Genomic DNA, 20,912 nt, shown 5'->3' on the forward strand with positions numbered 1-20,912 from the left:
ACAAGGAAAAAAATTAAGACTTTGCCATATTTGATCAAATGATTGACTGATAAACCCTAATTTATTAAGTGACACATGCATCAGTTCGAGTCAGGAAATTTCAATTGTTGGCAATATTTAGTGGAAGTAAATGAAAACATGAATGGCACATATAAATTGCAAGTTCAAAGCTCCAGTAAGTTAGCTGGATAAATAAAGATAAGCATTGTTAGATAAAACTGGAAATGTATTCAATGCTTTCCAGTAAAAGTAGAAACAAATATCCAGTAAAAAAAAAACAAGTGATCCAAGAACTAGATGCTGTGGTACTCCATCACTGATTGGTGTGCAATAAAAAGTAAAAGAAAAAAATTTTAATAAAATGTTTTTATATATATTTTCAATAAAATTGTTTGTTCCATTTCATTTCTTTCACATTTTAATTCCTGTCACAGATAAAATCAGTTTTAATGTGGCTATTGTTAAAATAAAGCATGGTATTTAAAGCTAGTTGGCAGGAGAAATAAATTGTATGATGGAAAAGACAAAAACAATCACATCAAACTTTATTTGTACAAATAACACCTGTTTTTATTAAAAACAACATAATGAAATGCATTCAAAGTGATGCTGAACCATCTTTCAGTCACACAGATACTTCAGTAGCAGCTGAGGTTAGCCACAAACATGCAGCCTTCAGGTTGGTGGGAAAATAGAAACAAATGCATCAGCAAATCTGATGAAACCCCAACATGATTCACTGTGAATCAGATGCAAAAACCACCAAAACCAGGAAATGAAACGGCGACCGTCAACATCTCTGAGGTAACACCTACAGAACAAACCTCCAAATGCAAAAGGGCAAACGCAGGTTTCACTTAACTACTTAACTATAAAACATTATATCTTAGTACACTTGGAATAAGACAAAACTAGCTTTCAAAGAAGAAATATGAATTTGTTTTACGTCAACAAGGAATTATTTATTTGCTGAAAAGTTGGTTGAAATAAGATAAAACTAAAATATTTGCAGTAGAAACTAGATTAAAATATTCAGTAAGATTTTGTGTGTCATTTACATTTCTTAGAGTTCAGAGTGAAATTTTGAATTCATGTCAAGATGGTCGTATGGCATCGTTTTAGTCACCAAATGCTGCTCAACATTCACTTCCTCTGTCTTCACTTCCTCCTCTTCTGGAGAACGGGGGTCGACTTCCTGCATGTCCATGACTTTCAGGAAGTCGTAGAACTCGAAAGCAGGAGGCCAGCTGTCCCCACCCAGCATCCCTGTGGAGACACGCAGAGTTCACAAGGTAAACCAGATTTAAAACTTCCTTTGCTCCAACAAAAACGGCTTTTAACCCACAGAGAGGCTGGAGAACTATGGTCTGATTTCAACAATCCATGTTACATTATTTGAATCTGAGGTAGGAGAAGGAGGAAATCATGAATAATGCAAGACTGAGCTTTAAGAAAATGGCAAAATATCGGGTTAAAATAAACTGCTTCGTAAAAACAGAGTGGTTCTGTACTCCTGCTTGTGTTTTTTTATTAAATGATCTGATGATGGCTCACCACCCAGGGCGGCAAGCTCTAGGGGGTCGCCACAAGTACTTAAAAAAAATAAATAAATGTTGCGCAATTAATGAACAAATGTTCTGCATTTTAGTTGCATTTTCACTCACTTGGGAGTCGGCGCCCCCTTGTGTTTTCTTACACTGTCAGAAAATATTGGTTATTTTTTATTAACAGCAACAGATTGTGTGTTAATTAAAAGACTGTTTTCCTTTTGTGGCACAAACACGTCCATCGTAATTCTAGGATTTTCTGTCCTCTCAGTACCTGCTGGTGACTCCGTCCCGTCCTCCACGCTCTGCAGCCACTGCAGCACAGAGCCGGCCAGTATGGGAGTGTTGGGTGGATACTGGTACACTTCGTCTCCACCGGGTAAATGCGTGAGCACCAACGCAGGAAGCGGCGGCAGAGAACCGAGGTACGAACCCAGAACAGACAGACCAGCTGGAGTGCGGCCGCTGAAACAGACCGAGTAAAGCTGCGTGTTGTTTTCTGACGCGACAGGAAATTATTTGCGTTTTTTTTTTTTTTTTTTTTTTAAATTGATGGATAATTGTACAGGTGGATCCAGCAGGGCAGGTATCGCTCCATCCTCGCGCCTCCCCGCTCCGACACGCCTCTCATCTGGTCCACCAGCGCCTGGTTCTGCCGCCGCCCGATCTCGTCCTCTTCCTCTCCCACGAAGAGGAGGAGGAGCGCTTTACCCAGCGACAGAAACGACGGCAGGTTTTCCACGGTCAGCTCAGGCTGGGAGGAAAATGGGAATAAAACGTTAATCCAGTGATCTGAATCTGCAAAATACGTAAAATGAAGATATTGAGAAGAAAAAACATTGTTAGGATCAGAAGGAAGCCCAGGTTGTGCTAGTTGTGGTGCAGCAGATGGAAATATTCAGGCAGCAATTATTTGGAGATCATTTGCACCTAATCATAAAGACACACACACACACACCACTGGTTGGAGCAGTGCAGAGTGGATTTGGGTGAGCAGATCTTTGGATGATGAGGTCACAGGCAGCGCTGAAGGGTGGCTGAGTTTCCCCCAAGAAGGAAACAACAACACCGCAGGAGGCTCCACATCGTGCTCCGCAGCCCTATGGAGAAAATGTGTGGGGAAAAAGTTTATTTGTTCATTTATTTGCTTACGGAACCACAAAATATTCACCTTTTATCGTTCATTTTAATTTGCAAAGTGTTTTAGTCACTTTGACTCAAACGCACTGGAAGAAACTCTGGTGAACAACCTTCGACTCGAGCAGCGGCGTCAGAGGAAAAACAGTCGAGAAGAAACGATATGAAAACAGCAAAACATGTGGAGTGAATTTAAAGTTGGTACCATTTCTCCACCAGTCCGTCTGTCAGCAGCCCAGTCAGAACTGCTCCAGCTAATAACTCTGCTGCTTCAGTGAATACGGACAAACCTGGGAGAGGAAGAAAAATACACAAATCAGAGAGTAAATTACAAAAAAATCATAGATAATTCTTCAACCTGCCCAGTCTAATCCGTTCTCCGTTATATTGATATTAACAATGAACTACAGCCACCAGTTTGCTGTGATTGTTCTGTCACACCAATGTTTTTCATGAGACTCCCACCTGTTCGGCTCTCTGTCCTAAACAAACCCAGGACCTTATGAGGCCTGTAACCCGCCAGGTCAGGGTGAGGAACTTCCTGAAGGAAAGATGTCACTTCCTCATTGGTGGACAGCAGCAGAGGAGAGGCCAGGCGGCTTCCGGTTTGGAAGAAAAGAAAAAAGAAACGAGGGCGTAGTTTAAGTTTTTCTTACAATAAAAGTTGGAAATTTGAATCAATCCCACAAAGTGATCAAGTAATTATTAGCTGAATTACCAAAAAGTACCCTAACCCTAAGTATTTAACAAGCTGAGTGGAGATAAACTTCGTCACTGCAGACAGAGAATCTGCATGGCATAGCGTGACAAGATTTAAAAACCAATAATTTCAAGCTGTAACATTTGCGTAGCATTTACATCAACTTTGAAGCTGTAAAAGTCTTGCAACAGAATGTTATGACTTCAGAACGCTGTACGGTTCTGGATCGGTGTTCAGTATATGTTCTGTTATATTCATATTAATCAAATCCATCAAATTAAATCAATAAATCCCAACTAGTTTACTGGAAGAACATCCTTTCTGTTGGATTCATGAGCTCTACTTTTTGTGCTTTTCGGATTGTTGAGATGAAAAATTTAAAATGTTTTCCAGAGGTTTTGTTCTTACATCATGACGAAGCGATGCAGCGCCTCCCCGCTCAGCGCTCCGGCGTAGCGCTGCGCCGCCTGCTGACGCCGGATCAGCAGAACGCTGGGGAACTCCGTGATTGGCTGAAACAGGACGGCTGTGCCAGGCTGAGCGGCGCAGAGGTCGGTCCACTCTCCACAGTCGACGACGCACATCTGGACGTCGTCAACCCTGGAATCTAAAAAAAATAATAATAATTTCGTAAAGTAAAAATCTGCTTTACATTAAATTAATTTGAAATGTAATTTAGCTCTTCTGTGTGAATGTTTGTGAGAACAAAACTGTCTCAGATGAAACAAACTGGAAATCATAACAACTTATTGGGAAAACTTCACTCAAATCTTATCTTGCCTTAAAATGTTTAAAATGTAGATTCTAAGCATAAATGTGAAAATAAACCTCTTCCTCTGCACCTGTTGCAGGTCTCATTTGTTTACCTTCAAGTTTCTCTGCAACTTCAACGAAAGATCCGAGGAAAGCCATTGAAACAGCGTCCCCTGGTGGCCAGAATGACACATTCTTCAAATCACAGCGCTACAAACCGATAAGCAGACTCGTACTGTGTTCAGATGAAAGTCTTACATTTGAGGTAGAACAGCACCACCGTGAGGCTGCTTTGTGCAACTTCAGAGTGGAAGTTGTCAGACGTTAGTTGTGTGACCTGGTCCAGGTCCAGGAAGTGACCTCGGTTTCTGTACACGTCCGCTGCGACTTCATCATCCAGCTCTCCTGGTGACACACACGTTCACACTCCTCTCTTATCCATGCTTCAAGTTTGAATTCTCTGAAGAAACATCGAGCAGGTCTTCTAACCTGAATGAGAGTCTTCCTCTTCCTCTTCTTCTTCTTCTTCTTCTTCCTGCTTCGTGAAGAGCTCCAACACGTCGTCCAAGCTGTGTAAGGTCAAATATTTCACCTCAGAACTCTGCAAACAGAAAAAAATAATAAAAATGTTTATATATTTATATATTTCTTAAAGTGTAAGTGAATGAAATAAGCAATTAAATTAAATAAAAACTCTACCTTCTCAGGCAGTCGGTAGGCAGCGTTGTACTTCTCAGGGGTTTTAACTGCTGGGCTCTGCCTGACGAACACAAACATCAAACCAAACCTGAGTTACTTCATCCTGATTTACATGTGGTATGTTTTTAAATCCGGTTGGTTCTGCACACCTGTGCACCAGCAGCAGCAGGGCGAGGCCTCGCAGCCTCCAGGCCAGAGCGCTGGCCGTGTCCAGGTCCAGGTGCTCGGTCGCGGGGTGAGAAAACAGGAAGACCTGAGGCGTCAGCTGGTAGGGGAACTGCGGTGGCGGGACTGACGAGGGATCGACGAACACTTTGGACTGATAAAAACGTGAAAAAACAGATTTGTCGACGTTATTCTACTAGAAAAATAACCATTTCAGCTTTTTTCTGACTGAGTCTACATACCACAAGTGGGGCCTCCATAAGCTGCAGGAACGTGTGCAGGCTCAGGGTGGACAGGGCCGTCCTCATGCGTGTCAATGGGCAGCGCTCAGAGGTCACCGGGGTCATGACAGCACCGTAAACTCTACAGTGGACGAACCACACCCTGGAGAGCTGGGACGATTCGTTAACTCTGGAAAACATGTTGTTATTGCTTTACAGCTGCAGTAAAAAAGGCGGCGCCTGTCGGGCTGCGAGGCCTCGGCCAAATATCCCCCAATGGATGGTTGAACTGGAACTGCAGTTTCGTTGTCTTTCTGACAATGACAATAAAATTCTTCTGATTCTGAGTTTATAAAGAATATGGGGTAACACTTTATTTGAAGGGGTGTGCATAAGACTGACATGACACTGTCATAAACATGAGTGCCAACTTTGCATGATTCTGTAAATTATGGTAATTTAATGCAAAGTTGGCATTTTTAATGGACTTTCAATGCAACTTTTAGAGCAACTTTGCATTAAAAGTGTCATTATTTACCGAATGACACTTCATGACAACAGTCATAAATATTCATAAAGACTTCTTTACGTTCATGACAGACGTTATGTCATGTTTATGACAGAGTCATGTCAGTTTTTACAAATCTGTCAAAATTGCCATTATGTCCTGACAGTGTAATACTAGCCAGAAAATCTGAGAGAACAATCTAACTCTTCTGCCTTCTTCCAATGCCAACTGCAGAAATACAAGACTCAGTCAGAAATGACCAATCAGAGACAGGAGGAGGGTCTTAGTGCTGTCAATCATTTCTTCCCGATTGTTCTCTGCTACTGATGACACTAGATACCATTTTTTTCTGAAACAATAAGTTGTTTCTTCACTATTAGCACATTGAAACTTATTGACAGCGCTAAAACCTTCCCCCTGGCTCTGATTGGTTGGTTTTGGTCGGGAGCTGAGTGTTCTGCAACTTTAGCTATAGTAGATGATTCACATGAGAAAAAAAAAATGAAACATACCCTAACTGCTTTAGTACCGGACCTCCAGTTATGAGGATGAACTGATATTTGGATCCGTAAACGTACGCCGTCTCCATCAGCGATCTGTGTTCTGAGAAGCATATCAGAGGTACTGTGTGGTTTATTTATGTTCGATTTCTGTCATTTAGGAAAACTGATCAGGTGGGAGTGGGCTTAACGGAACAAAATCACCGCAAATCTGTCATTTTGTTGCTTTAAATCTTCACCTTGAGTTCCCAGACTGCGAACGTAACCGAGAACAATGTCCCGTTTCCCTTTGGCTGCCTCCTCCAAGGTCTGCAGGTCGGCGTCCGTGTGGACGTACTTTACCTCGTCACGTAGGATGGCGCTGGAGGGCAAAGAGGCAAAGCAAAACAAAAATACAAATAAACATCACACTTTTACAGTATTTTTAAAAAAAAATTTTGTTTCTGTTGGTCTGTCACATAAAATCTCAATAAAACCTGTTTTTGGTTATGACATCATAAATCCTCAAGGTGTATCACTCAGTCACAGTGCAAACTGGTGCTTATACTCACAACAGGACTTCAGCCACTATGGAGTTGACATCGAAGACGGTGTCCAAGCTGAAACTCAAGAACTCTTTGCCGCCTCTGCAAAACACAAAGATGCAAAACTGCAAACAGTTGGAATAACTCTAATGCAGTCAGCAGGCAGACAATATGCTTCTTCATACGAATGCATAATTGTCATGATTACTGAAGCAGCTTTGGACAGCTTTTACACTAATTTGTGGTCACTTTAGTTTGTGATTCTCTTCGTTTCCATTCAACTACGGGGGTTTAATGATGTAAAACGGTGGAGATCGTTTACAGCAAACATTCTCTGAAAAGCTACGACTGATCATTTTGTATCTACTCAACTTACCTGAACAGAAAAGCTTTGTGTTGTTGCTTCGCATCTGTGCAGTACGCTTGAACCGGCTCTTTTTTACATGTGACCTACAAAACAAAATTTCATTTTTTTTGTGCTTTTATACTAACGTTTACAACAAACGGAGCAGACATCATGAACAAAGCTCCTGTCACCTTGCCGACTAGCACGCCGTAATCCTGCAGAGCTTCGGCTGATTTCTCTAACTCCACCAGGAATAGAGAGATGGTGGGAGAGACTGGAGACGACAGAGGAAAAAAGGGAATTATGTTAGGGTGACCGTACTTAAATCAATTCAGATTAATCTATGTAGAAGATAATTGCCTAAAAATAAACAGATTTGTTTACAGAACCGTGTGTTTACCTTGTTGCTGAAAATAGAGGAACATCATCTTCCCAGACAGCAGCCTTTCGTGGAAGTCTGCAGCTGTGATTTCAATATGGATCGACATATTGGCCTTTTCATGGCATCCAGCTGAGCTGATCCACAGCAGGACGGCAGCAACACAAACCCACATCCTTAACAGACTGATCTGTCCTCTCTAGGAGAGGAAACACAATGAGTGGTAAAGATATACACAAGACTGTTTCATCAGTGGAAGAATAAATAACACAAACACTTCTGAACCATGTGGGGTATTTGGAAGGGGTATGAATATCAACACAACACCAGTCTAACCTGTAATAGACGCATGAAATATTGAAAATTATCCCTTTATTAAGACGTTTTAAGTTTTCAGGTAAAACACAGAATATAACAAATAATTTAAAAAACGAACAAACAAACAAACAAAAACACCTGACATTTACCTGAGAAGTATGAGTTGGGGAAGGTCGGGGGTCATTTGGTGGCAAGTCTGAAGAGGCCATTTTACTTTTCTTAGAAGAAAAAACACATAAATCCCAAATAAATTCCATATTTTGGAATCTCAGTTTACATCAGGAACGATAGGATATTCTGCTTCATCAACTAATAGCAGTCTGTGTGGTCGCCCATAGATATTTCTTGTTCATTTTTGACATTTACGTACGTAGTTCTACGTACTTTTCAAAGCAAGATGCTCAATGCTATGCGTTAAGAGTGCTGCGTTAGTAGTAAACGCAATGTTTCCTTTAATTCTTTCGAAATAAAAGCAGTTTTATAAATGTTCATAGCTGAAAACTACTGAGTAAGATCTTATATTTTGTTACGAAATACCAATAATAACACATACCTTGATTGTGCGTATTACATTTAGCTTCAAATTGATTATTTAAGAATAGTAATGTCGCAGACTCTCAATTTGAAATGACCAAGATTTTACTTTAGAATTTTCATACGCCATCTTGTACGCTTCACTGCCAGAGGAAACGCCCACTTACTTTTGTAAACCAATAATATCCACGTATATCTTTCACTTGAACCAATCAGCACTCACAAGTGTAAAAGCGTTCGTAGACAAAGACGACTAGAAGCAAGTAGACTTGAAACGATACGTCAGCGCGTCCGCCATATTGTGAAAGGCATTTTATGTGGAGAAAACGGACACAAATCTGCTTGGAAACTAAATCTACGACCAGTAGATTATTTATGACTCATATACGGTAATATATGTTCATTTCAGAATAAGAAATAGTGATAATTGGGTCAATACTGAACAATAATAAAATAATAATACAGTAATAGAATTGAATGGTTATGCCACTCACAATGATGGCGCCAACGTAAACGTATCAACAGAGGGTAAATAATAACAATAATAATAATAATAATAATAATAATAATAATAATAATAATAATAATAATAATAATAATAATAATAATAATACGGTAACCCCTCCCAACCCCACTGAGGGACAAGGGTGAAGGAAAATGGATGGATGGATGGATGGATGGATAATACGGTATGTGGGAAGGGGGTGGGGGGGCTTATGCGGAGTCTATGGTTTTATATCTATGGTGGGGTTCTGGACGTACAAAGCTGACATCATTATTGACCAATGGGATGGATTTGCTGTGGAGGCTGGTTGCAGGATTAGCCAATAGCATTGCAGAGTGGAAAAATAGGGGTGTGGCTTCTTTTTGCTCACTCGGGAAACGTATGTTGGAAACTCGCTTGAAACTGTGGCTCAATGCTCAGCTGTGTCTCCACATAGTTGATCGTTATCCTGAGCCAAAATGGCGAACACCAAAAGCCAGTTTCCGCTTTCGTTCGAAACAAGGGGGTTGGTCTAAAACTGCATCACAGCTGATCTGGAGGTTTTCCCCCCCTCAAGTTGTTTTTTTGCAGAGAGCAGCTTTGCAGACAATCACAGAGGCACCTCTCTTGTTTTTCTTTCGCTCCTTCTTGTTATTTTTAACTTAGCTCATTTTAAATGTCGAACCATTCATTTATTTCCTAGTTTTTTTCTTCCAATCGGAGAGCCAATTTTTGGGTGAATAATGTCACTTCTTTTTAAAAGAAACAGTTTTTATCTCATTTTTGCGCTTGAATACCGTCGCCTTTTTGCCATCCATGGTAAATGCAACCCAGGTCTGACCCACTTTTAGCGTCTTTCTCCCCCCCACAAGCATCAAGCGGAGATGTTTTCGCCAGGAGAGGAGGTCGATTCCAATTTGTTTACCTCACTGAAGGAGTCATCCGGAGATGCGATCTCTCCAACACTGGAGCTCAGTTTGACCACCGTCTACACCGTCCTCTACTCTTTCCTCTTTGTTTTCGTCTACCTGCAGCTCTGGCTCATCCTGCATTACGGCCACAAGCGCTTCAGCTACCAGAGCGTGTTTTTGTTCCTGTGCCTGCTGTGGGCAGCGCTACGGACGACCCTCTTCTCTTTCTACTTTAAAAATGTAGTGCAGGCCAACCAGCTGCAGCCTCTGGCCTATTGGCTGCTCTACTGCTGCCCCGTCTGCCTGCAGTTCTTCACACTCTGCCTGCTCAACCTCTACTTCACACAGGTATGTGTGTTTCTGTGACCCGATTTCATAAAAGCTGCTGAGCGTGCAGTTTTCCGGGTATTTCGTATTTAACGACCCACTGTCCAAAATGGGAAAAGATCGGTCAGTTTGCAGTAAAGATTAATTGAGCTTTTGTGGCTTGTGTATTTGTTTTTAATTTAAGCTACAAAAATGTCAAACTTATTATTGGGATTTTATCTGGAAAATTACACTGTAACTCTGGAGGAGCTGTAAAGACCCACAGGTCATGATCTCGGAGCTGTTGACAAGGCAAATATTCATCAGGAACTGCATAAATCTGACGTTGATGTACTATATGCGACAGATAGGGGCGCCACGCTAGAGGGGGCGCCATAAAACGGCAAAAATTACTTAGTCAGCATTTTCTGTCTTTATAATCAGCTGCTGCATGAGCAAATATGATCAATAACAGATTAGGCTCCCATCCCCTTCTGTCTCCTGCCCACACTTAATGTAAAAGTCCTACAGACCCTTTGAGAGCGCCCCTATAATGAGTCGACATACATCTCAGAATGTACATAGTTGCGCCCCTGGCTGCACATCACCACCATGTTGGTGATCAAACCTGAAGGAGAGGTGGATGGAGGTAAATACTGAGCAATACTGCAAGAAAAGCCTCCAGAAGACTTGAGATTGGGGTGGAGATTCACCTCACAACAGGACAAAAGTCTTAAATGATGACACTTCTTCAAAGTTTATATTCAAAAGTTCAGTCTGACTAAGCTTGAGGTGTCTAGATATGCAAAGTGATTAGACATGCTCAAAAGACACTGGTTCTGCAAAGTATTTAATCGGGGTCATACTGTTGCCAGCCATGCATCATTTCCTTCCACTGTTCCAATCTATCCCATTAGATCCCAATAAAATACATTGTAATTAGTGGTTGTAAAAGTTACATGAAATTACAACCAGTTGCCTTTCTGCCACCATTTTGGACCAGTTTATTGGTCGTGCTGTTGTAGTCTTTGCACTTCACAGCACAGGAGTTATCAAGCCGTTTTAGCTCACATGTCACTGAACTCTTGCTGCAGCACGGCCTCTTATGTTCACCTAAAAGGTCTTTCAGCAAGCACCAGATGGTCCAGCATGCAGTGGGGCATGTGGTGGGGTCTTGAGGTCAGATGTTTACATACAGCCATATTAATTTAGGTCTGTGGTTAGACTCCACTCAGACAAATGTTTGAGTAGCCCATGTGTAGTCACTAATTATGTAAAAAACAGGGGGGGAAGGAACCCAGTTGTTTGGTTGCAGCTGTTCAACACCTGTGCTGTGCACTCCAGATATCAAAGACCAGCTTGTCTCCTGGTTTTTGCAAAAGCACGGTCCACGTTTACATGCATTGTACAAAAGGAAGGAAGCTCGCCTCGCTGGGTGAGTCGTGATTTACCAATGCAGCTCATGGTGTCATATGACTGCTGAATAAACATTGTCACCCATCCGCTGACCTCTGGCCAACTTTTGCATTCATGCTAAACCTACAAGTTGGTAGATTTAAAACAGAATTCAAATTTCTTCTACACACGACTGAGTAATTAACCAGCTTTCCTGTTAATTACCACCATGCCTCTTCACTCCTGTCATTATATCTGTAGGAACATGTTTGTCTCAGTCCTGAGAGCATGTGACAGGCCAGCTCAGAGATGAAATCGTTCCTGATTGTGGTTTTATACGTCTGGCTGCTTCAGGTCTGAGTAACACATCAGATTCACATTTTGTTCCACGGCTCAAACTGGAAGCTGTTGTAGTAGTTTTTATAGCAGCAGCTGCTCATACTAAAGCAGAGTTTTTGGTTCTGATCAACAGTTTTTGTAAAGCTTTGACCAGCTAATGTCAATTAAGGTCCATTTTAACTATAACACACACAAAAAAATCCAAATATTTTACTTGTTGTTACTGTAAAAAACATTTTTTTAACAAACAAACTGATAATAGAGTTGACATGCTATAGGTTGATAGTGTAGATGTCATGCTGCTCTCGCTCAAAACCTCTCACAGTCACACATTAGCTGTAATTAACTGTATGAGTTGTGTTGCCATATCATCCAGAAATAGAAAAGAAATATTCACAATAACCTGCTCCAATTTGCAAAATTTCAAAAGGAACAAAATCACAAATTTGACACAAAAAATGCTATACAAGCACTATTTCTTCAGGTTATTTTAGATTTGGAAAAGTTGATGATACATTCCCCACGAACCATTTAAAGTTATAGAGGATTTATTTCATCCACAGGCTTTCTTTAAATGGGTAAAAAAAACTAACTGGCTTCTCCAGAACATCAGGGGAAACACTGATTGCTCTGCATTGGCACAGGAACATATCTAAAGGATGCAGGTTTGGCCAAAGTCAAAGCTTTCCTGTCCTGACCGTCAGGCATCGCTGCCCTCCATGTTTTACACGATTCCCTACATCTTCACAGCTTCTCTGGTCTTCATAACCCGATTAAATCACTGACCTGGTTGACTCCTCGCGCGCAAATCTAAAAACTCCGACAATTTCCTGATGTAATTGTAATTATATTGAAGCTAAGGGACATGCAATGTATTTATTTGCAAATATGATATGTATTTTGGACCATAATTTAACCTTTGATGAATTCTGGCATTGCCTGGTGTGATCTTCTTGTGGTATAAGAACTTCTTACACAGAACAAGACTATACAGCATGATCTAACAGCTCTCATTCAAAACAGAAAGCAACAATTATTCATATTATTAAGTAGCAAAGTTACCTTAATAAGAGCGGCGCCTGAATTTTGTACCTCCGGAAATATGTCTGAACAGTTTTGTCTTTCATGTAAGCGAAGGAAAAGCTTCGTTGTAGCACTTCTTTTTTGGCATGACTGAACAAAGAAAGCAATCTTGTATCATAATATATATTTGACTCATAGACACTAACTGCATTTAAATATCGTGGCAATCAGACCCAAAGGCCTATTGTTTACTTTACAGAGCAAATATATTTAACCACAGTTGAGAAATGACCCGTACAGTTTGCCCCTAAAGTCATCGAGGGCATCGAAGGCTGGCGACAAGCTAACGGACATCGTGTCGCAGCCGCCTGACGTCCACCATTGCTCTTCTGATGAGTCAGTTTTCAGTCCTGACTCTGTTTTAATGAAGGAACAGACAGTCAAGTTCATACTTGGTTGCCTTTGCTGAGAAGAGACATAAACATTCCTTGCGTGCTAAGAGGATATGTCGTCTGAAGTGCATTCAAACGCCGAGCAGAAAAAGTATACAACCCAACTGAATTGCTTTGTTGACTGCTTGCTTCATCTCTTGGTTACAAATTACCCCGTTGTGGCCTACTTTCACCATACTGGCAGGTCATGTGAGAGGGTGTTGGTTTAAGATGTTTAAACTAAATGCTTTTAAGAACTCTTGTGGTCAGTAGAAGATGGTTTCAAATAATTATTATTATTATTAATTAAACACTTTAAGTCTTTGACAAGAGAAAATGTTACGTAAAGATCAGACAAACAACATAAAGCATCTTATATTTCAAAACATAGTCCTTGACAAACGTAAGCAAACTCCATTACTAAAGGCCCAGAATTTGAACTAGTGAACAGTTTTAGTAATTATGTGTTTTTTATGCTCATGATGGTCAACTTGACCAGCAAAAAATCATTGTTTGCATGAGATTTTCTTCATGCCGTCATGTTTTTTTTGCTGTCGCATATCCGTAATGGAAAGTGTTGAAAAACAAGAACGTATGAGTCTGAAAGCAGATGGATTTAGGGGGTATGGGTCGTATTTTTAATTCTCCGGAGAGCAGCACGGTCTGAGGGATCATCTTAAACGCCAGCATATTGCTGATTTTTGTCAGCATAATTCACCCTTTCACTATGAGCTGGTGTTTGAATACTTCATTGAGCTCCAGGAATCTCCCTGAGCTTTGTTAGTTCACACTCTGGTTCTAAAACAGGCCCACTCCGGTTTTCTGCGCTCCAACGTAGGTGGCATCTCTGTGAAACGGTTAAATTCTGCATATCTTTAAAGGAATCTCTCATGTTGTTCGTTCTCCAGGTGATGTTTAAAGCTAAAGCCAAGTATTCGCCTGAGCTCACCAAATACAAGTAAGTCTTTGATTGGTTAGGAATGAAAATCAGAGCCTTGTTGGGTAATTTTGATAGCTGATAACAATCATTATCCTTTCTTCAGCAATTATTATGGTGCAACTCTTCTCTCTGCAGGGTTCCTCTGCGCTTGTTCTTTCTGTGTCTCAGTATATTTTTCCTGGTGGTGAATTTAACTTGTGCGTTGTTAGCTCAAGGAGCTCTGATGCACTCTGAACCACCAAGGTAAGCAAACGCTCAGTCATTTCATATCTAGCTTCTACAGGAAATTATTTCTCTTGTATGTTGAGTCCAGTTTTTCTCTACACTTCCATGTGTTGCTCTTTGTTTGCACAGCGATGGGGGGATCAGACATGCAGTCTTGGCTCGGGTCCTGATTAACGACAGCCTGTTTGTCCTGTGTGCCATATCTCTTGCTGTGTGCATCTTCAAAATCGCCAAAATGTCTTCTGCCAACGTTTACCTCGAGTCTAAGGTAGAAAGAAAGGCATCATTCACCAGTTTTTGATTTTTGAGCTTCTCTTTTAGAGATAAAGTCAAGTCATTATTAAACATTGTTCTGATTAGTTTGTGTAATTTGTATTTGGAAAAATGAACCTGAAGTCAGAAGTCAGATTTGGAGACATGGAAATTTCTTACCAGCCCAATCTCAAAATCTAACATGGCTGCCATGTTTTAAAAATCAGACTTTCAGAGTTCAAAGTTGGAAAAATTACCTGGAAAGCCAAAAGTTTACCAACTCCAACCTCCAAATCTAAAATCAACATTTGTATGGCATTGATAATTACAGTTATGAAGCTCAAATAGCTAACAATGAAGCTAAAAACGTTAGCTTGCACAACGACTACCAAAACCTATGTGTTTTCTGATTTGTATCTAGATCACACGGATGACTTTTTAAGCTCTGATTTCAACCTCCAAGATAAATAAAAAGTGCCACATTTTCATATCGCATCTTCACATCTTGAGTCTTGCTTGAAACTCTTTTACAGCTAGCTAAAAATATTTAATCTGTATTCCAAGCTACAGTTCATGTGCAAATGAACATTCATTGACGTCAAACAAACAGGAAGCAGCTTGTGAGCGAAGCTAACAGACTGATGATGCTAATTCAGGCTAATTCAATGCTTATTATTTCTGCTAGCTAGAGCATCTTGCTGTTTACCGTAGGAATAAACTAAGGAGAGCGTATTACACCATTGTTAAAAATATTGTACATTATATTAAACCAAAATTGAGATTTATAAGCTTACTTGTGTAAGCCACATGGTAATATGCTTAAATTCATGCTTCAGGCTTATAATTAATCGTTTTTGTAATGCTTGCTGACCTATATTTGGTGGTATAGAGCTAGAGCTTGTTATGACACAATGACTCTTCCCTCCAGGGAACATCAGTGTGCCAAGCGACCGCCGTAGGAGCCGTGGTGATCCTCCTCTATACTTCCAGAGCCTGTTACAACCTAGTGGTGGTGGCCCTGTCACCGCAGGACAGACCCAGCCCCTTCAGCTACGGCTGGTACAGCGTCTCCGATCAGGTACCTATACGACTGGCTTTTACAGCATCTGGGTCACATGAGAGCCATAAAATCGAATTTATAGGACATGGTAGTGCATCATTTTCAGCTAGAAACCATTGATGTTTGCGACGAAGATGAAACGGTGAATATTTTATGTAGCTGGGGTGTTTGAGTGCGTGTACAACGCATCTTTAGAGAATTAGTAGAGCGGTGCTTAGCAGGGTAAAGGGTTTTGTCTGGCTATAAATAACCATGTCTGTGTATCCTGACCTACATCAGAGGGTGCAGGCCTTGAGACAGACAACACATTTTCAAGGAGTTCCTTGTGTTTGTTGGGCTCAATAAATCAATATGGGTATAATATGACATTAGTTCCTATCATATAAGTTCAATAATTTATATGATCTAGCATGCTCTGCAAATTCTCTACAAGATTTATTGATGTTTCTCAACAAACTACAGTTATGAGCAGTCTCTAATCATGTCTCTGTTGTAAATTTCAGACTCTATATGAAAAATATCTAAATATAGATCCAAAAGAAGCAGCAAAAAAGAAGGGATTTAATGACCAGCTGGAGGAAACGCCTGCAATTACACAAGAACTTCAGGAAATAAAAACTAGTGTGGATTGGATGCCTTGATGTTTCAGTTTTGTAAATCTTTTCATATAAAATTTCATGTCTGTTTTATGCATAGTACACTTGTCAGATTACTTCAAAACTATGAACTACTTTGTACTGGGCTGAATCCCGATTAATTGCATTGGAGCAGGGTTTCCCAGGCTGGCGATAAGCCTGGCGGGCCACCAGGCTTTACTTGTGGTGGATTAATTCTCTGTTTGCTTGGTGACATCAGGTTTCATAATTCATACTGCAAAATGTTTGTGTTTGTACTTTAAAGGCAGACATACAGAAGATCAGCGGTGAGGGCTACATTGTTTTTGGGATTATTTTGTTCTTCTGGGAGCTGCTGCCCACCAGCTTAGTGGTGGTTTTCTTCAGAGTCCAAAGGCCCCACCAAAACCTGGTAAACTCATCGTCTAGAAGTCAAATTACGCTACAGATTTCTTCTTCTTATAGAATAAAGCCCTGGACTCTGTTTCTTCCAGGCGCCAGGCGGCATGATCAACAGCCACAGTTTCAGCTCTAGAGCTTATTTCTTTGACAACCCGCGACGGTACGACAGCGATGACGACCTGTCAAGGAGCATCAACAGCAGATCTGATCGGGCCAGGTGAGCACCAGCACAATGTCCAAATAATTAACATCAAAACCAAAACGACTGAAGACATCTGGAAAAAGATTCATGTGCACCAAAAGAAAGTTGTCTGTATTTCATGTACACAGAAATGAAAGGCAAGTACCCAAAGTATACAGCATGCAAAAAGAAAAAAAGATTATTAAATGATCAGCTTAATGTTTTTAAGAATAAACCTTACATATTTTCCTCTTCAGTAGTTTTTGTTCTATAAAAAGAGCTGGATCTTTAAAGCTTGAATGGGATGCTCATCTTAATTTACAGCATTCTTCACCTGTGGTGTCCCCCAACGCTCAACTCTCGGCCCACATCTGTTCTCCATAGACAAAGCTTACTTCTGTTTGGTTTCACTTTAAAGAAATAAAAAATATTATGGGATCTCTGCACTCCCAAAAAGTTTCAGATTTTAAATCACTGAAGAGATTAGCATGTTCATCCTATCAGATCTACTAATATTGATTACTCCCAAATTATCACTGAGGCCAAGCGACTTGATGCTGTTAGATGTAGTGAAAACACAATGAAAGAAATGAGAATATTGGGCTTTTTGCTGTCACTAAACCTACATTTTCCCTATGTTAAATATTTTTTAAACCAGTTTTACCAATTTTTTTTATCATTACCTTCTTGTCCCTTCCATTCTTTAGTCTTCTGTCCACTACGCCTCAGATGGCGACGTCCAGCTGGTATGGCTCTATTCAACGAAATGGGAGTCTAGCACCGGGGGTGGCCTCCGCCCAGCAGCCACCTCCTTCCACGGCTCCACTCCTGTTTGCCCAAGGAAACATTCAGAGTCACCATCATCACCATCACAACTACTACTCAACCCCACAGAACAACAACTACCAACATCATCAACATAGTAACTATTATTCCACGCCGCAGAATTACTACTGCGGATCGCAGACGTATTTCTGCACCCCACAAAATTAAATAGGAACCATTGAAGACTTTGGATAAGAAGATTACAGATGATTGAATCTTTTTGTCCCGATTTTGCTTGTACAGCTGCATCAACCTCAGCACTTTTCGATTAAAAGTGCTGACCACACAACAGGCTTCAACAACTGTGTGAAAATGTGGCGATACAATAAAGCAAGAAAGTTGGAGCTACAAGAATACCAGCTTTTTTGAGGACTTCAGCACAGATGAGTAGCATTTAACCAGCACCAAAAGGTGGAAAGCAGGAAAACTGAAAACATTTCTTTTGAATGCTTTGGTAAGGGTAAAATAGAGACTGGAAATATTTGTGGCCAGATAATCATTCCACTTTTAAATTTCAATGGTAAGGAAACATTGTCAGCCGCTAATTTGCTCATCCTAAAACTGTCAGTCAACAGTTCAGGCCATAGCAACACTGTTAAACAAAATTTGTCAGTCTTGTTTGAGGTATTGGCTCTTTTACAGACATTTTACAAAGTCTAAACGCAGAGTTCTGGGTGTTCAGACTCGCATGACAGGAATTAGCTCATGCTAATTTGCCAATGCCTGCTGAAGTAGGAACCGTTAGCCGTGGTAGCAATAAGCCAAAAAAAACAAACAAAAAAAAAAACAACAACTTCAAAATCAGTTACAGAAATTATAACCTTGTATTATTGAAGTCAATTTTTTTAACTTTTATTAAACTGTGGTTGAGTTCTGTTGAAACACAAAGAGAAAAATAACAAAAAATGCTGTTAGGAAATAGCTTATGCTAATTTACTGAAGCATGGAGAGTTAGCATTGCTAGCATAAAGTCTAAACTCTAAACTAAAAATTTAAAACTTTGTGTCACTGAAGTCAGGTTGTTACTTTCATCAAAAATGGGACTGAACTCAAAGAAAAAAATGGGAAAAAAAACTGCCAGTGCTAGTTTGCTACTCACTGCTGTAGTCGAGAATGCTAGCTTTGCTAGCAAATTAGCCAGAAGAGAAAAAAAATGCTAGAAAAGTAAAATTGACAAAAAAAAAATTAATGTTGCATCACTGAAGCCAATTTATTATTCTTACAAACTAGGCTTAAGTTCTGGGGCAAAACAAGTGCTAATATTCTGTTGCTAAAAGGAAAAAAAGGAAAAAACTTAAAATAAAAACAAATATGTAAAGTTTTGTTGTATTCAATTTATTGCTGTTTTCAACTTGATCTGAATTATTTTGCAACAAGGAGGACAGTGTAAAAAAAAATCTCATAAGGAATTAGCCAATGCTAGCTTGACAGTAGTTGGTGAATCCGGGATATTAGCACTGCTAGCATTTAGCAGAAGATTAAAATTATTTTAAGCTAAATTTAAAATAAAAACAATTCGTAATACTTTAACTGAATCCAATTTATTCATGTTTATCATATTGGAACAGAATTTTGTTGCAACATAAATTGAAAATTGTAAAAAAATAAAATAAAAATAAAAATACTGCTAGCACATCAGAGGCTCAATCGCCCCTACATGGCTAATGGTTCCATGTGACTTATATAAGCTCTCATATTTGTTATCAGTGTGTGATCCTTAGACTCCATAAATTTTTGTAAGATTTATATCTAGCTAGCTACCAGGTGTGATTTGGTGTTTGCTCTCATTGCCTGGTTTCCTCTGTTGACTGACAAAAAGTCATTTTCAGTTTTCTTGATTGATGACAACATGGATTCCTTAGTCACAGGAAAAGCATGAGACTGGGGGTGAATGTGAATCATTCAAGGTGGCGAATGCTGTTTTCAGAAAGCATATGAAGTACAAGAAAGGAGGGATCTTTAAAGCTTGTTCGTGACCAAAAGGATCTTTAATATGATCAGACTTTTTGTGAGCTGTGAGGCAGAAGTTTGCACTTAGTGGAAGATCACCTTCAGAGAAAAAGGCTGCTGAGCCTGGAATGTAGGTTTTTCTTCTCATATCTTATATTTTCTTCTGTAATTGTATGTACTCTCTTCTATTTATCCTCCGAGGAAGAAAATGTCAATGTGCCATCACATTTTGTCATATCAGATAGTTGCATTCCTTAAAGAAAATATTTTTGCACAAGAACTAGTCAAAGGACGTATGCTTTTGTCTGCTTCCATGCCAATCAGTTTTATATGCGTGTTGTGATATTTTTATTGTAGGTGGTGTGCGTGTGTTTTCAGTATTTGTCTTTGATGTTTAGTCAGCTTTTATACATCATTTTTATTTTCATCATTTTTTCTAACATATTTTGTAGCTTTATGTTTACCACATATTTCCTATGTTTTTGTCGTTTTCGCATCACAAGTTTTCTGAATCTTATGACAGCCTGTACTATTTTTTTTTTTTTTTTTTTTTTGTGGTGTTGTTTACGACCCACTTCTTGAACCAAAATCACTGCGTCTGTGGTTAATTACTAAGAAATACTCGCTGATGTCAAGCAAACCTAAAGCCTGGTCTGAAAGTGTTTCTTATGCTGCTGTTTGCGCTTTGAGGTTCCAATGCTTCTATCACCGAGTTTATCGGACTTTAAAATCCAGTGAAGGAGCCGAAGTTCTCGTCGTTTGGGTCCAGCTCTTTAACAACTGTGCGAAATGCATGTTTCTGCGTCTGTGCGCATAATTTGCCACCATTTCTCTAGCAAATCTGGTATTATTTGTGTGAAAGTGTTTTTAACCTGTCTGCTACAAAGAAACCGCAGTGATAATTCCCCTATCAGTTGTTTTATGGTATTGGTGGTTATATCCGTGGCCATACTGAATGTAACCAAATCACTAATGATGTATGCAAGAAAAGCACTACCATGTTTTAATAAAGGTCTACTGCACTGTTTAGACAATAGTAGTAAATATAAAATGTCAAACATAAACTGCAAATCAAACCGTTGCACAATGTCGTTATTGTTTCTGCTGCAGAGTTCGACTGGTGCCGACCTCTTCCCACCAGTATACAGTCTGTCATGTGGCAGATTTCATGGACTAATTAGATTAAGAGGATCATCGTAACCGAAACTGGACACGAGTCTGGAAGAGCATGACCAGGCAGGGT

The 20,912-nt window shown here is 39.9% G+C and overlaps 2 protein-coding genes across 2 annotated transcripts; one reads left to right on the forward strand and one right to left on the reverse strand.

Moving 5' to 3' along the window:
• Window positions 1-544: 544 nt before the first annotated feature.
• txndc16 (thioredoxin domain containing 16) lies at window positions 545-8,471 on the reverse strand. The gene is made up of 21 exons (XM_088013266.1): window positions 8,351-8,471; window positions 7,947-8,015; window positions 7,501-7,678; window positions 7,292-7,374; window positions 7,131-7,204; window positions 6,782-6,856; window positions 6,470-6,591; window positions 6,243-6,333; window positions 5,244-5,412; window positions 4,986-5,155; window positions 4,837-4,897; window positions 4,627-4,738; window positions 4,396-4,542; window positions 4,251-4,310; window positions 3,792-3,991; window positions 3,150-3,285; window positions 2,890-2,974; window positions 2,506-2,647; window positions 2,114-2,301; window positions 1,822-2,012; window positions 545-1,266 (listed from the first exon to the last, which is right to left on the reverse strand). Exons 2-21 carry the CDS (start codon window positions 8,004-8,006, stop codon window positions 1,064-1,066), a joined length of 2,547 nt encoding a protein of 848 aa, XP_087869392.1. The 5' UTR covers window positions 8,007-8,015; window positions 8,351-8,471; the 3' UTR covers window positions 545-1,063.
• Window positions 8,472-9,281: 810 nt separating this feature from the next.
• On the forward strand, window positions 9,282-20,745 carry gpr137c (G protein-coupled receptor 137c). Its single transcript, XM_015008379.2, has 8 exons — window positions 9,282-10,074; window positions 14,129-14,178; window positions 14,296-14,403; window positions 14,515-14,653; window positions 15,566-15,715; window positions 16,598-16,723; window positions 16,806-16,930; window positions 17,602-20,745. The coding sequence occupies exons 1-8, from the start codon at window positions 9,700-9,702 to the stop codon at window positions 17,885-17,887; spliced, it is 1,359 nt and encodes a 452-aa protein (XP_014863865.2). The 5' UTR covers window positions 9,282-9,699; the 3' UTR covers window positions 17,888-20,745.
• The last annotated feature ends 167 nt before the right edge of the window (window positions 20,746-20,912 follow it).

This window comes from Poecilia mexicana, unplaced genomic scaffold (assembly GCF_051168715.1).
Source record: "Poecilia mexicana isolate PSO_F unplaced genomic scaffold, ASM5116871v1 scaffold_2, whole genome shotgun sequence".
NCBI classification, from domain to species: Eukaryota; Metazoa; Chordata; class Actinopteri; order Cyprinodontiformes; family Poeciliidae; genus Poecilia; species Poecilia mexicana.

Bases quoted from the DNA above. Each gene is read 5' to 3' on its own strand.
- txndc16 (XM_088013266.1), bottom strand. From the start codon at position 8,006: ATGGCCTCTTCAGACTTGCCACCAAATGACCCCCGACCTTCCCCAACT. The intron at 7,679-7,946 runs GTAAATGTCAGG...TTCCTCTCCTAG, and splicing joins CCCCAACTCATACTTCTCAG to AGAGGACAGATCAGTCTGTT. The intron at 2,648-2,889 runs GTACCAACTTTA...TTTTCTCCATAG, and splicing joins GACGGACTGGTGGAGAAATG to GGCTGCGGAGCACGATGTGG.
- gpr137c (XM_015008379.2), top strand. From the start codon at position 9,700: ATGTTTTCGCCAGGAGAGGAGGTCGATTCCAATTTGTTTACCTCACTG. The intron at 15,716-16,597 runs GTACCTATACGA...TGTACTTTAAAG, and splicing joins GGTACAGCGTCTCCGATCAG to GCAGACATACAGAAGATCAG. The intron at 16,724-16,805 runs GTAAACTCATCG...TGTTTCTTCCAG, and splicing joins AAAGGCCCCACCAAAACCTG to GCGCCAGGCGGCATGATCAA.